Here is a 15,332-nt window from a genome sequence, read left to right on the forward strand (position 1 = left end):
CCCGTATGGGTCCCAGTTATGCCTGCCTTTTTGTTGGCTTTGTGGAACAGTCCATGTCCCAAGTCTATACCGGTATCCATCCCCCTCTTTCCCTTTGCTACATCGACAACTGCATTGGCGCTGCCTCTTGCACGCATGCTGAGCTCGTCGACTTCATTAACTTTGCCTCCAACTTTCACCCTGCCCTCAAATTTACCTGGTCCATTTCCGACTCCTCCCTCCCCTTTCCTGATCTTTCTGTCTCCATCTCTGGAGACGGCCTATCTACTGATATCTACTATAAACCTACAGACTCTCACAGCTACCTGGACTATTCCTCTTCCCACCCTGTCTCTTGCAAAAAGGATATCTCCTTCTCACAATTCCTCCATCTCCGCCGCATCTGCTCTCAGGATGAGGCTTTTCATTCCAGGACAAAGGAGATGTCTTCCTTTTTTAAACAAAGTGGCTTCCCTTCGTCCACCATCAACTCTGCTCTCAAATGCATCTCTCCCATTTCCCGTGCATCTGCCCTCACCCCATCCACCTGCCACTCCACTCGGGATAGGGTTCCCCTTGTCCTCACCTACCACCCCACCAGCCTCCAGGTCCAACATATAATTCTCCGTAACTTCCGCCACCTCCAACGGGATCCCACTACCAAACACATTTTTCCCTCCCCCTCTTTCTGCTTTCCACAGGGATCGGTCCCTACACAACTCCCTTGTCCACTCGTCCCCCCACCATCCCTTCCCACCGATCTCCCTCCTGGCACTTATCCTTGTAAACGGAACAAGTGCTACACCTGCCCTTACACTTCCTCCCTCACCACCATTCAGGGCCCCAGACAGTCCTTCCAGGTGAGGCGACACTTCACCTGTGAGTCGGCTGGTGTGGTATACTGTGTCCGGTGCTCCCGGTGTGGCCTTTTATATATTGGTCAGACCCGACACAGGCTGGGAGACCGTTTCGCTGAACATCTATGCTCGGTCTGCCAGATAAAGCAGGAACTCCCAGTGGCCACACATTTTAATTTCACATCCCAATCCTATTCTGATATGTCTATCTATGGCCTCCTCTATTGTCAAAATGAATCCAAACTCAGGTTGGAGGAACAACACCTTATATACCGGCTGGGTAGCCTCCAACCTGATGGTATGAACGTTGACTTCTCTAACTTCCGTTAATGCCCCTCCTTCGCTTCTTACCCCATCCCTGACATATTTAGTTATTTGCCTGTTCTCCATCTCCCTCTGGTGCTCCCCCCCCCCCCACCTTCTTTCTCCCGAATTCTCCCATTCCATGATCCTTTCCCTTCTCCAGCTCTGTATCACTTTTGCCAATCACCTTTCCAGCTCTTAGCTTCATCCCACCCCCTCTGGTCTTCTCCTATCATTTCACATTTCCCCCTCCCCCCACTACTTTCAAATCTCTTATGGTTCCTTTCAGTTAGTCCTGACGAAGGGTCTCAGCCCGAAACGTCAACAGTGCTTCTCCCTATAGATGCTGCCTGGCCTGATGTGTTCCACCAGCATTTTGTGTGTGTTGTTGTTTTAGATACCACATCTTGAATCTGACTGTTTCCAGAGCTGTTGTAAATGTGCTGAAAGTGATGTGTCTGCTTGTGTGACTTCAGACACAGTTCAGATTTACTATTTGTTGAGATCCAGTACGAAAAAGTTATTGAGCAAGTGTGACAGTGTCATTTGGATCTGAGTTCATGCTCTGCGGAACATTTATAATCGGGTCTATCATTTGATTAGAGGAACTGCCTGAAACTAGTCTGCCTCTGTAGAGTAGATTTGGAGAGAACAGTCACTTGCTGCTTCTGGGAATTGTAGCTCAGTGCAAGTGTTCAGCTCAAGGAGGAAGAATTGGAGTAGCCGGTAGGTGTACATTACTGAATATCTGACCTGTGTTCACCATGTATTTCTAATGTTATGTTTCTATTTTGTGCAACGTCTGGTGTTCAGGAATGGTGTAGGGAGAACTTTGTGAATAGCCGAAACATGATGATGGTGGCAGAGGTTAGACACCAACTGCGGGACATCTGCGTGAAGGTAAAGCACATTTCCCAACCATTTCCCTACTCCCTGTCACTGCCGATTAAGGCAATGTCCATGCCTGTTTCCTTATGACATGAAGAAACAATATATGGCTGTCCATCAGGATGTATATCACTAAGGAACAGCACGTGCCTGGTCTGTTGGACTGTCAGTCAGCTTGAGTCTGTAAACATCTTGTTTGTTAAATAGCTAACTGATTTCAATATCGTGAGGTGGTACGTTTTGGATTTCTGCGAGTAGACAAAAGAAAGCAGCCCACTGCGTGACAGGAAACGTTCTCCTCTTCTCCCTTACATACATTGGTGTCCATGGTTGAGCCTTTGACAGCCCCTGACAGAGAACTGAAGCGGGCAGCCGAATGAATCAGTTTCTCTTGACTTCTGGGGAATGAGCATCACTTCAAAAGTAACCAAATTTAACATTTCACAATTGTTTAACTTAATCTGCCATGTCATTGCCCACTTCACCATGCTACATGGCTGAAGTCTGTAACCGTCCTCTTCACTGTTTCTTACACTAATCAAAGTCCTGAGTAAGCAAAGTACTTCAAACTGAGCCCCACTGGCTGTACTTGCTTAGGAATTAAATACATGTCAGATCGAGTCCTCAGCGTTCTGAAGTGGGAGGGTGAACAGCCAGAGGTCGTGATCCATTTAGAAGGGTTGTGATCTCAGGATTGCTACCCGTGCCACGTGCTAGTAAGGCCAGAACTAGGAAGGTTATACAGTTTAACACGTGGCTAAAGAATTGGTGTAGGAGGGAGGGTATGAGATTTTTGGATCATTCCAGGGAAGGTTGCACCTGAACTGGAGGGGGTCTAACATCCAAGTGGGAAGGTGTGCTAATGCTGCACAGTGGAGTTTAAACTAGAGTTGCAGGGGATGCGAACCAGAGTGCCAGAACAATTAGTGGAGAGATCGTGGAGACATATGTTGGTGAGACCTCAGGAAGAAGTCAGGAATCAAAAGGCTGACCATGGTGCAATAGTGTCCTGAGCTGAGTATATTTCAATGCAAGAAGTATCGTAGGAAAGGCAGATGAGCTCAGAGCATGGAACAACACCTGGAATTATGATATTGTAGCCATTAGTGAGACTGGATTGCAGGAAGACAGGACCAGGAACCAAATATTCCGGGGTTCTGCTGTTTAAGACGTGACAGAGTGGAAGGGATTAAAGGAGGATGGGTGGCATTATTGGTCAAGGCATTAAATGTCACAGCAGTTCTCAGTCAGGACAGACTGGAGAACTTGACTAGAGAGGTGTTAGGTTGGAACTGAGGAATAAGAAAGGTATGACCACATTAATGGGGCTATATTACAGAACACCCAACGGTCTGAGGGATTTAGAGGAACAAATTTGTAGAAAAGTCACAGTCTTTTGCAAGAAAAAATGTTACAGGTTATTTCAGTTCTCCACATATTGACTAGGACTTCCATACTGTAAAAGGACTAGATGGAATAGAGTTTGTCAAACATGTTCAGGGAAGTTTCCTTACTTAGTAAGTAGAAGTCCCAATGAGAGAGAATGTGTGATACTTGATCTGTTATTAGGGGATGAACCAGGACAGGTGGCAGGGCTTTGTGTAGGGGAACACTTTGCATCTACTGTTCACAATGCCATTAGCTTCAAAGTAAATATTTAAAAAGATCAGCCTGGTCCACGGGTTGTGATATCAAATTGGAGAAAGGCCAATTTTGATGGTATCAGAAAGGATCTGGCAAGTGTGGATTGGGACAGACTGTTTTCTGGCAAAGGAGTACTTGATAAGTGGGAGTTCTTCAAAAGAGAAGTTTTGAGAGTACAAAGCTTGTATGTGCCTGTCAGAATTTAAGGTATATGTGAGTATTTGGTTAGAAATGGACTGATTAATGATAGTCAACATGGCTTCGTGCATTGTCGGTCATGTCTTAAGAGTTTTTTGAGGAGGCTATCAGGAAAGTGGATGTTGTCTGCATGGATGTTGTCTGCATGGATTTATCTACATGGATTTGTCTACAGGCATTTGACAAGGTCACACATGGGAGGCTAATCAAGAAGGTTCAGTTGCTTGGCATGCAAGTTGAGGTAGTAAGTTGGATTAGGCATTGGCTTTGTGGGAGTAGATGGTTGCCTCTCTGACTGGAGGCCTGTGACAAATGGTGTGCCGTAGGGTTCAGTGTTTGGTCTGTTGTTGTTTGTCATCTATATCAATGATCTAGATCAAAATGTGGTTGATTGGATTGAATTTATGGATGTCACCAAGATTGGGGGTTTAGTGGACAGTGAGGAAGTCTATCATGGCTTGCAGAGGGATCTGGAAACATGGGCTGGAAAGTGGCAGATGGAATTGGATGCAGAGCGTGCCAGGTGTTGCAGTGTGGTCGGACCAGCCAGGGTAGATCTTGCACAGTGAACGGTCGGGCACTGAGGAGCATGGTAGACAAATGCGATCTGGGAATACAGGTCCATAATTCATTGAATGTGGCGTCACAGGTAGATAGGGTCGTAAAGAAAGTTTTTGGTACATTGGCCTTCATAAATCAAAGAATTGAGTACAGGAGATGGGATGTTATGTTGAAGTTGTATAAGACATTAGTGAGCCTAATTTGGAGTGTTTTGCAGTTTAGGTCACCTACCTACAGGAAAGATGTAAATAAGGTTGAAAGAGTACAGAAAAAAAATGTAAGAATGTTGCCAGGACTAAAGATTGAATAGGTTCAGATTTTATTGTTTAGAATGTAGAAGATTGAGAGATTTTATAGAGGTTATGAGGGGTACAGATGGTGGGAAATTTGCATTTGGTGCTTGCATTTACTCTGAGGCTTCAACCAGAGGTCATGGTTAAGGGTGAATGGTGGGAAGTTTAAGGGAAACATTCACTCAGTGTCATGAATGAGCTGCCAGCACGTAGTGTACGGGAGCTCTCTTTTAACGTTTAAGCCAAGTTTAGAGACGTAGATTGATGGTAGGGGTATTGAGCATTATTGTCTGGGTGCAGGTCAGTGGGAGTAAGCAGTTTAAACAGTTTCAGTATGGACTTATGGGCCAAAGGGCCTGTTTCCGTGCAGTACTATTCTGTGGCTGTAAATACATGCAGGAGGAAAACTGAAATAAAAACAGAAAATGCTGGAGATAGCAGTTCAGGAAGCATCTGTGGAGAGAAACAATGTTAACACTCTGAGTTGATGACCTTTCATTAGAAGCAGGAAAGTGAGAAAAGTTTGGTTTAAGATGGAGAGAAGATGGGGGAGGAATGGATAAAGTAAAGGGAATGTCTGTGGTAGGGTGAGGCCAGAGTTGCCGTGAGAGTAATCTTGGCCAATAGCTAATGGGGCAGGAAATAAATGCAACAAAAGCGACGTGATGAGGGCAGTTAGGTTGTGAGGATATAGACAAAGAAACATGACGTACAGAGCTGTGGGACGTGCACAGCAGGTTGAGTGTGTAAGGGTCATGGAGTGTGATGTACAGAGCTGTGGGACGTGCACTGCGGGTTGTGTGTGTAAGGGTCATGGAGTGTGACGTACAGAGCTGTGGGACGTGCACAGCAGGTTGTGTGTGTAAGGGTGATGGAGTGTGACATACAGAGCTGTGGGATGTGCACAGCAGGTTGTGTGTGTAAGGGTGATGGAGTGTGACGTACAGAGCTGTGGGACGTGCACAGCAGGTTGTGTGTGTAAGGGTGATGGAGTGTGACGTACAGAGCTGTGGGACGTGCACAGCAGGTTGTGTGTGTAAGGGTGATGGAGTGTGACGTACAGAGCTGTGGGATGTGCACAGCAGGTTGTGTGTGTAAGGGTGATGGAGTGTGACGTACAGAGCTGTGGGACGTGCACAGCAGGTTGTGTGTGTTAGGGTGATGGAGTGTGACGTACAGAGCTGTGGAACGTGCACAGCAGGTTGTGTGTGTGTTAGGGTCATGGAGAGTGATGTACAGAGCAGTGGGACGTGCACAGCAGGTTGTGTGTGTAAGGGTCATGGAGTGTGATGTACAGAGCTGTGGGACGTGCACAGCAGGTTGTGTGTGTAAGGGTCATGGAGTGTGACGTACAGAGCTGTGGGACGTGCACAGCAGGTTGTGAGTGTGTTAGGGTGATGGAGTGTGATGTACAGAGCTGTGGGACGTGCACAGCAGGTTGTGTGTGTGTTAGGGTGATGGAGTGTGACGTACAGAGCTGTGGGATGTGCACAGCAGGTTGTGTGTGTAAGGGTCATGGAGTGTGATGTACAGAGCTGTGGGACGTGCACAGCAGGTTGTGTGTGTAAGGGTCATGGAGTGTGACGTACAGAGCTGTGGGACGTGCACAGCAGGTTGTGTGTGTGTTAGGGTGATGGAGTGTGACGTACAGAGCTGTGGGACGTGCACAGCAGGTTGTGTGTGTGTTAGGGTGATGGAGTGTGACGTACAGAGCTGTGGGACGTGCACAGCAGGTTGTGTGTGTTAGGGTGATGGAGTGTGACGTGCAGAGCTGTGGGACGTGCACAGCAGGTTGTGTGTGTTAGGGTGATGGAGTGTGACGTACAGAGCTGTGGGACGTGCACAGCAGGTTGTGTGTGTAAGGGTCATGGAGTGTGATGTACAGAGCTGTGGGACGTGCACAGCAGGTTGTGTGTGTTAGGGTGATGGAGTGTGACGTACAGAGCTGTGGGACGTGCACAGCAGGTTGTGTGTGTTAGGGTGATGGAGTGTGACGTACAGAGCTGTGGGACGTGCACAGCAGGTTGTGTGTGTTAGGGTGATGGGGTGTGACGTACAGAGCTGTGGGATGTGCACAGCAGGTTGTGTGTGTAAGGGTCATGGAGTGTGACGTACAGAGCTGTGGGACGTGCACAGCAGGTTGTGTGTGTTAGGGTCATGGAGTGTGACGTACAGAGCTGTGGGACGTGCACAGCAGGTTGTGTGTGTTAGGGTCATGGAGTGTGACGTACAGAGCTGTGGGACGTGCACAGCAGGTTGTGTGTGTTAGGGTCATGGAGTGTGACGTACAGAGCTGTGGGACGTGCACAGCAGGTTGTGTGTGTGTTAGGGTGATGGAGTGTGACGTACAGAGCTGTGGGACGTGCACAGCAGGTTGTGTGTGTGTTAGGGTGATGGAATGTGACGTACAGAGCTGTGGGACGTGCACAGCAGGTTGTGTGTGTTAGGGTCATGGAGTGTGATGTACAGAGCTGTGGGACGTGCACAGCAGGTTGTGTGTGTAAGGGTCATGGAGTGTGACGTACAGAGCTGTGGGACGTGCACAGCAGGTTGTGAGTGTGTTAGGGTGATGGAGTGTGATGTACAGAGCTGTGGGACGTGCACAGCAGGTTGTGTGTGTGTTAGGGTGATGGAGTGTGACGTACAGAGCTGTGGGATGTGCACAGCAGGTTGTGTGTGTAAGGGTCATGGAGTGTGATGTACAGAGCTGTGGGACGTGCACAGCAGGTTGTGTGTGTAAGGGTCATGGAGTGTGACGTACAGAGCTGTGGGACGTGCACAGCAGGTTGTGTGTGTGTTAGGGTGATGGAGTGTGACGTACAGAGCTGTGGGACGTGCACAGCAGGTTGTGTGTGTGTTAGGGTGATGGAGTGTGACGTACAGAGCTGTGGGACGTGCACTGCAGGTTGTGTGTGTTAGGGTGATGGAGTGTGACGTACAGAGCTGTGGGATGTGCACAGCAGGTTGTGTGTGTTAGGGTGATGGAGTGTGACGTACAGAGCTGTGGGACGTGCACAGCAGGTTGTGTGTGTTAGGGTGATGGAGTGTGACGTACAGAGCTGTGGGATGTGCACAGCAGGTTGTGTGTGTAAGGGTCATGGAGTGTGATGTACAGAGCTGTGGGACGTGCACAGCAGGTTGTGTGTGTAAGGGTCATGGAGTGTGATGTACAGAGCTGTGGGACGTGCACAGCAGGTTGTGTGTGTTAGGGTGATGGAGTGTGATGTACAGAGCTGTGGGACGTGCACAGCAGGTTGTGTGTGTTAGGGTGATGGAGTGTGACGTACAGAGCTGTGGGATGTGCACAGCAGGTTGTGTGTGTAAGGGTCATGGAGTGTGACGTACAGAGCTGTGGGACGTGCACAGCAGGTTGTGAGTGTGTTAGGGTGATGGAGTGTGACGTACAGAGCTGTGGGACGTGCACAGCAGGTTGTGTGTGTTAGGGTCATGGAGTGTGACGTACAGAGCTGTGGGACGTGCACAGCAGGTTGTGTGTGTGTTAGGGTGATGGAGTGTGACGTACAGAGCTGTGGGACGTGCACAGCAGGTTGTGAGTGTGTTAGGGTGATGGAGTGTGATGTACAGAGCTGTGGGACGTGCACAGCAGGTTGTGTGTGTAAGGGTCATGGAGTGTGACGTACAGAGCTGTGGGACGTGCACAGCAGGTTGTGTGTGTGTTAGGGTGATGGAGTGTGACGTACAGAGCTGTGGGATGTGCACAGCAGGTTGTGTGTGTAAGGGTCATGGAGTGTGACGTACAGAGCTGTGGGACGTGCACAGCAGGTTGTGTGTGTGTTAGGGTGATGGAGTGTGACGTACAGAGCTGTGGGACGTGCACAGCAGGTTGTGTGTGTGTTAGGGTTATGGAGTGTGACGTACAGAGCTGTGGGATGTGCACAGCAGGTTGTGTGTGTAAGGGTCATGGAGTGTGATGTACAGAGCTGTGGGACGTGCACAGCAGGTTGTGTGTGTTAGGGTGATGGAGTGTGACGTACAGAGCTGTGGGACGTGCACAGCAGGTTGTGTGTGTTAGGGTGATGGAGTGTGACGTACAGAGCTGTGGGACGTGCACAGCAGGTTGTGTGTGTAAGGGTCATGGAGTGTGATGTACAGAGCTGTGGGACGTGCACAGCAGGTTGTGTGTGTTAGGGTGATGGAGTGTGACGTACAGAGCTGTGGGACGTGCACAGCAGGTTGTGTGTGTTAGGGTGATGGAGTGTGACATACAGAGCTGTGGGACGTGCACAGCAGGTTGTGTGTGTTAGGGTGATGGAGTGTGACGTACAGAGCTGTGGGATGTGCACAGCAGGTTGTGTGTGTAAGGGTCATGGAGTGTGACGTACAGAGCTGTGGGACGTGCACAGCAGGTTGTGTGTGTGTTAGGGTGATGGAGTGTGATGTACAGAGCTGTGGGACGTGCACAGCAGGTTGTGTGTGTGTTAGGGTTATGGAGTGTGACGTACAGAGCTGTGGGATGTGCACAGCAGGTTGTGTGTGTAAGGGTCATGGAGTGTGATGTACAGAGCTGTGGGACGTGCACAGCAGGTTGTGTGTGTTAGGGTGATGGAGTGTGACGTACAGAGCTGTGGGACGTGCACAGCAGGTTGTGTGTGTTAGGGTGATGGAGTGTGACGTACAGAGCTGTGGGACGTGCACAGCAGGTTGTGTGTGTTAGGGTCATGGAGTGTGACGTACAGAGCTGTGGGACGTGCACAGCAGGTTGTGTGTGTTAGGGTGATGGAGTGTGACGTACAGAGCTGTGGGACGTGCACAGCAGGTTGTGTGTGTTAGGGTGATGGAGTGTGACGTACAGAGCTGTGGGATGTGCACAGCAGGTTGTGTGTGTTAGGGTCATGGAGTGGGACATACAGAGCTGTGGGACGTGCACAGCAGGTTGTGTGTGTAAGGGTCATGGAGTGTGACGTACAGAGCTGTGGGACGTGCACAGCAGGTTGTGTGTGTGTTAGGGTGATGGAGTGTGATGTACAGAGCTGTGGGACGTGCACAGCAGGTTGTGTGTGTGTTAGGGTGATGGAGTGTGACGTACAGAGCTGTGGGATGTGCACAGCAGGTTGTGTGTGTAAGGGTCATGGAGTGTGATGTACAGAGCTGTGGGACGTGCACAGCAGGTTGTGTGTGTTAGGGTGATGGAGTGTGACGTACAGAGCTGTGGGACGTGCACAGCAGGTTGTGTGTGTTAGGGTGATGGAGTGTGACGTACAGAGCTGTGGGACGTGCACAGCAGGTTGTGTGTGTAAGGGTCATGGAGTGTGATGTACAGAGCTGTGGGACGTGCACAGCAGGTTGTGTGTGTTAGGGTGATGGAGTGTGACGTACAGAGCTGTGGGACGTGCACAGCAGGTTGTGTGTGTTAGGGTGATGGAGTGTGACGTACAGAGCTGTGGGATGTGCACAGCAGGTTGTGTGTGTTAGGGTCATGGAGTGGGACATACAGAGCTGTGGGACGTGCACAGCAGGTTGTGTGTGTTAGGGTCCTGAATACATGGCCTGCAGCAGAGATAGGTTACTGGAAGTTGCAGAATTTGATAAATGAGTCTAGAAGGCTGCATTGTACCTAGACAGCAGGTAGGGTATTATTGCTTGAGTTTTTTAATACACTAGTGGTCCACACTGGGTAAGTATGCTTACAGATCCAGCATCAGTGGAGAATGTGATTGCACTGGGGAAAGTACTTGTGTAAGAAACATTTGCTGACATTAAATAGTCATTGTGTAGAAGGGAACATTGCTAGTGAAAGCATGTACTTGGTGTATATAGATGGGCATGTATGTGAAGGACTGAAGGGTCCATTTTATACTGTACAACCAACTCTTGTGGTAGGATGCAGGTCAGAATGGGGAGGTGAAATAAAATGGCAGATCAGAGTACTCAATTTCTCCAACATGGAGGTGACTACGTTGCGATGTGGATTGCTTGTTGGGGTAGAAAGGGAAGGGTTCCTTTGAAATGCTGAAAGGGGATGTCCCTTGGTCAATTTTATGGCCATGCTGGACTGTCCCATGGGATTTATCTCATGCAGAACTGTCCGGTGAATGACAGGGCATCGATGAATGTTGTTGAACAGAGGGATCGGCCACGCAAGTTAACAGGATGGCAAAGTACCTGCCTTAAGTCGAGGAGTAGGGACGTTATTCAAGTTGTTTAAACTGATTATGGAGAACTGTGTACAGTTCTGTTCACCTTGTTATGGGAAAGACATTATCCAGCGGAGGGGATGCAGAAGAGATTTACAACAATGCTGGCTGGACTAGAGGGAGTGGTTGGCCACACTTGATCTTATTCCTTGGATCGTAAGGGACTGAGAAGTGACTTACAAAATCATGAAAGGTATGATAGATAAGGTCTATGATGGATGGTCATAGTCTTCTCCCCAAAATAGAACTCCTGTATCCGTGTCGTCCAGTGTAAGGTAAGAGAGGAGATGGTTAGGGGAGAGGAGGGGTTAGAGGCTGAATGAAGGCAACTGCAACTAGTGAGGAGATGTTGTGGTGGGTGTGGACCAGTTATGTTGAGGAGCCTGTTTCTGTGCTGATTATTCTGACTCTATCCTCTAGTTTTTCGAAGTACATAAAGAACAGGAGTAAATGGTTAAATTGTTAACAAACCTGCTGATGTTCATGTATTAGGAGTCACTTTGGGGACAGATTTGTCATGAGTAAGTGTAGTGAGGGATGTGTGGCTATTCAGGAATAGTGAGCATCACCCCCAGCTTGAGCTGGATGTCTCCGAACAATACTGACTGAGCAGAGGTGAGCCTGGACGATCTGGTTGTGACCCAAGTGCCTCATGGAGACTTTGCCTCGTCAGGATGCTTGTTTCAAAAAATGAGCAGAACGTTTTGATGATCTAATTTGTGTTTGTTTCTCTTTTAGTTCGGAGTTCGCTTGGAGTCTTCCCGTTCGGACACATGCAATATCCGGCGGTGTTTGGCTCATAGCTTGTTTCTGAATGCAGCAGAGCTTCAACTGGATGGGACTTACTTAACCCTTGATTCTCGGCATCAAGTGGCTATCCATCCTTCTTCTGTCCTCTTCCACTTCAAACCTTCGTATGTCCTGTACAATGAGCTGCTGCACACCTCCAAGTGTTACATGCGAGATCTGTGTGTGGTGGATCCCGAGTGGCTGTATGAGGCAGCTCCGGAATACTTCAGGAGAAAGCTGAAAGGAGCAAAAACCTAATGGATCTTGCTTCCAAATGCAGTTGCAATGAGATTTCTGGAGGACTGATATCCACCAGTTTTGCTGAACAACCAGCCTGTTTTTTAATCAATTTTATACATTTTGCAGAGTGAACCAATACAGCTTGCTGCATTGAGCTTTTCTAATGCAGCTTTCCATGACAGCAAAACAAAACTGAAATTATATCAGAAAGAATGTGTGTTTTGTCCTGCCATCTATGGTGCCTGCAGTTGTTTGCTCCTTGGTGGAGATGTGGACACCAGAACCACTTTAACAACAGCTGGAAAGGATGTAAACAGCTGTAAATTTTCATCATCTTTTTCCTTGAATTGTTTTGTCTCAGGGAAGTGTGTGTGTGTGCTGGGGAATGTGTGTGCCTCAGTGTGTGTATGTGTGTGTGTGTGTGTGTGTGTATATGTATGTGTGTGTGCCTCTTATTGTCTGTGTGCATGTGCTTGTGTTTATGTGTGTGGGGGGTGTGTCTGTGCATGTGTGTGTGGGTATCTCTGAGTGTGCGTGTGTATATGTGTGTGGGGGGGGTGTGCGTCTCTGTGAGTGCATGTGTGTGAGTGTGTGTGGGTGGGTGCGTGTGTGTGTATCTCTGAGTGTATATGTGTGTGTTGCATGGTCATTCCTGTGTGTCTGAGACTTTCATGCTGAACCCAGTGGCCTACAGGAGGAAAATAAAATGCTCACTTCTTGAACTTGTTTACTCTTTGATTCTTTATCATGATTTATTATTGTGTTTTCATCTATTTCTTTAATTCTGGGGTCAGACTGGAGCAGTTTTACTGCCGTGGGATTAGGGAAAAGAAGCAGAATTTCGATGCAAGAGGATTGAGTGTGACTGAGAGCAGGCTGTCCCAGTGAGGTGCTGGGAGGTACACACTGGGCAGTGTGCTGGGCAGATTTCCTTCTGTAAAGGAACCTGTGAACCTAGTGGGTCCTGATGGTAGCTTTGTTGGATTTTCCCTAATCCCTAATCTCATTTGAGTTGAAATGGGATTTGAATTTGTGGTTCTGGGTTGAAGGCCCAAGATTCTGAATTGTCCACCTTGAATCTAGCAATCTCTTCAACTCAGAAACTAATCTTTCAATTAATTGTTAATGAAATAGTTTGAGAATGTGAACAATTAAATACAATGCACAAAAAGGCAATGAGTCTTCTGGCAGAATGCTCTGCACACTCTGCCCTGTAAACCCTGATGACCACCTTCCTGCCCAGTCAGCTGCTGGATATCTTAAATGAGAAACTGGTATTTGAGGGTCAGGTGGCATCTGTTGAGAGAGATGTTTCATGGGTTCATTCACCATGCTATGATGAAGTTGCAAAGATGCAGGTAGGCAGAATACAAGGGGAGGGAAAACAAAATCGTAGATTCACTACCCTTTGGCTAAAGAAATGCCTGCTCCTTACTGTTCTGCCGCTCCACCTCAAACTTGGTCATGAAGCCATCATCCAAACCACTGGCGGGCGTATAGCTTAAAGCAGTCGCTGGGAAGCGCCTCCAGCCGTCAGCGCCCTTTATCCCCACTCTGCATTCTTGGGGCTTTTTTTGTTGTTTTCCTGTTGGTGCATTATTTATATTCAAGTTAGTGTCGAACGTCTGTACACGCAGTTTATATTTAGTTTGGGTCATAACTTGTTGATGTAATAACAGACCACTTACTGCTTCATAAGATCCCATTTTACTCGTGAGCTGCGGTAAACAAGGTTATTCACCTCGTTAGCAAATGCAACAAACACATTTAATTGGCAGGGTCGTTCTGTGCAGGCAGATATTCATCGATAATTAAAACAAAGGCCGGAAACACTCAGCAGTTTAGGCAATGTCAATGGAGGGAGACACAGTTACCCTTGGTCACAATACTATTTTGTAATAAATCACAGAAGCCGCTCTCAACATTGCGTCCCTGTCAGTGACCAACTGCTCCGGGTCTCGCTGGTGAACTGGGCTTTAATTCCTTATCTGAGTGTCCACAGTGGGAATTCTACCAAAGGAGACTCTTCCCTTGTGCTCATCTTGAATAGCGCACGCAGCAGTGGAGACGTGTGGGAAGGGTGAGCGAACGTGGATGATCCCGACATTATATGTGGAGGCAGAAAACAAGAATCAACTCAGCTCAGGTTGGGACAGCCAATCCTCATTCTGAGGTTGAGCCGGGGGTGCGACGGAATCAGTGAACGGATGCGAATATTCACGGACCGAACTTCACGTTAAAAATTGTTGGTAAGATTCGAAAGGACGATAGTGGTTACCCTGGAGAGGGGAGGGATGAAGCTAGGGGCTGGCTGTTCTGGACGGAGAATGACGGCCCCGACCTAGATCAAGCTCCGGGGCCGCTTCCTCTTCAGCTCACTGTTGAATAGTTTCTCCGCGATCCTCCTGGCGTGGCCGGCCGCCCCGTGCCGGCCGCTGGTCTGGCCCATCTTATTCCTGCTTTTTCCCTTCCCTGAGCTGTGTGCCCGGTAGTCCGCTAGGTTGTAGTACTCGTACTGGTCGTAATGCACTTCCTCAAAGGTCTCCAGGCTGCCGGTGGACATGGTGGCGGTTATCCTGTCCGGACAGGGCCGGCTGTCACTCACTCTCTGTGATGGCAGGAGCGGCGGTTAGGTGTACCCGCTAATTCACCAGTTTAACCCGATTAGTTTCATTTGTCACGTCAGTGTTTGCGTCAGCGCCGACACAATCCGAGGCTGCTAGGTTGTGCAACATAACTAATGGAAAGAAACGCAGGGAACCGGGTGCGGTCAACCATGTATACCTGTCTGGACACGGCCCTGTGGCTCTTCCCTCAGTCTCCGACACGCCGAGCTCCCTTTTGCTGTTAATAAAGCCTATCGTTCACTTCCAGTCTCCGAGAGTTATTGATGGTGCATCACCCGAAATACTTGTCTTAGCTTCGGTTTTACTTTTGCCAGACGTGCATATATGACGTGGTGTCTTGATGAAGTAATGCCATTCAAAATTGAAATATTTATTATACACAACCTTGAGATTTGTTTCCTTGCAGGCAGCCCGAGAACAAACGAACCAAATAGAAACAGAAAACCTACAACACAAACAGGCCCTTTGGCCACAGTGCTGTGCCAAACACGTACTTACTTTGGAAATTACCTATGACATTACTAGGCCCATGACACAACACACTCAATATGCTCGCCAAAGTACGTTTATAATATTACTCAAATATTAAATACACAATTGCCTACAACTTACTAACCTGTTAGATTCTGGAATGTGAGAGGAAACCACCTACAAACTCCTTACAGCCAGATAATGTTGGGAATTGCACCCCCATCCCCCCCCACGTGCACTGTAATATATTACTCTGGCTTCCTGCCTAATTGTTGATTTAGAACCCTTCTTATTGGCTGTAAATAATTACATTAAGACACAAACTGC

The 15,332-nt window shown here is 48.2% G+C and overlaps 1 protein-coding gene across 1 annotated transcript in view; it reads left to right on the forward strand.

Annotated features, from left to right (window-relative positions):
* Window positions 1–14,247, forward strand: part of dhx33 (DEAH (Asp-Glu-Ala-His) box polypeptide 33) — a 62,559-nt gene extending 48,312 nt beyond the window's left edge. Inside the window, exons 11-12 of the mRNA XM_059972926.1 lie at window positions 1,953–2,039; window positions 11,617–14,247. Coding sequence (XP_059828909.1) covers window positions 1,953–2,039; window positions 11,617–11,925 — 396 coding nt within the window. The 3' untranslated portion in view covers window positions 11,926–14,247. The remainder of the gene's footprint in view (window positions 1–1,952; window positions 2,040–11,616) is intronic.
* Window positions 14,248–15,332: the final 1,085 nt, after the last annotated feature.

Source organism: Hypanus sabinus, chromosome 6, assembly GCF_030144855.1.
Source record: "Hypanus sabinus isolate sHypSab1 chromosome 6, sHypSab1.hap1, whole genome shotgun sequence".
Classification (NCBI taxonomy): Eukaryota; Metazoa; Chordata; class Chondrichthyes; order Myliobatiformes; family Dasyatidae; genus Hypanus; species Hypanus sabinus.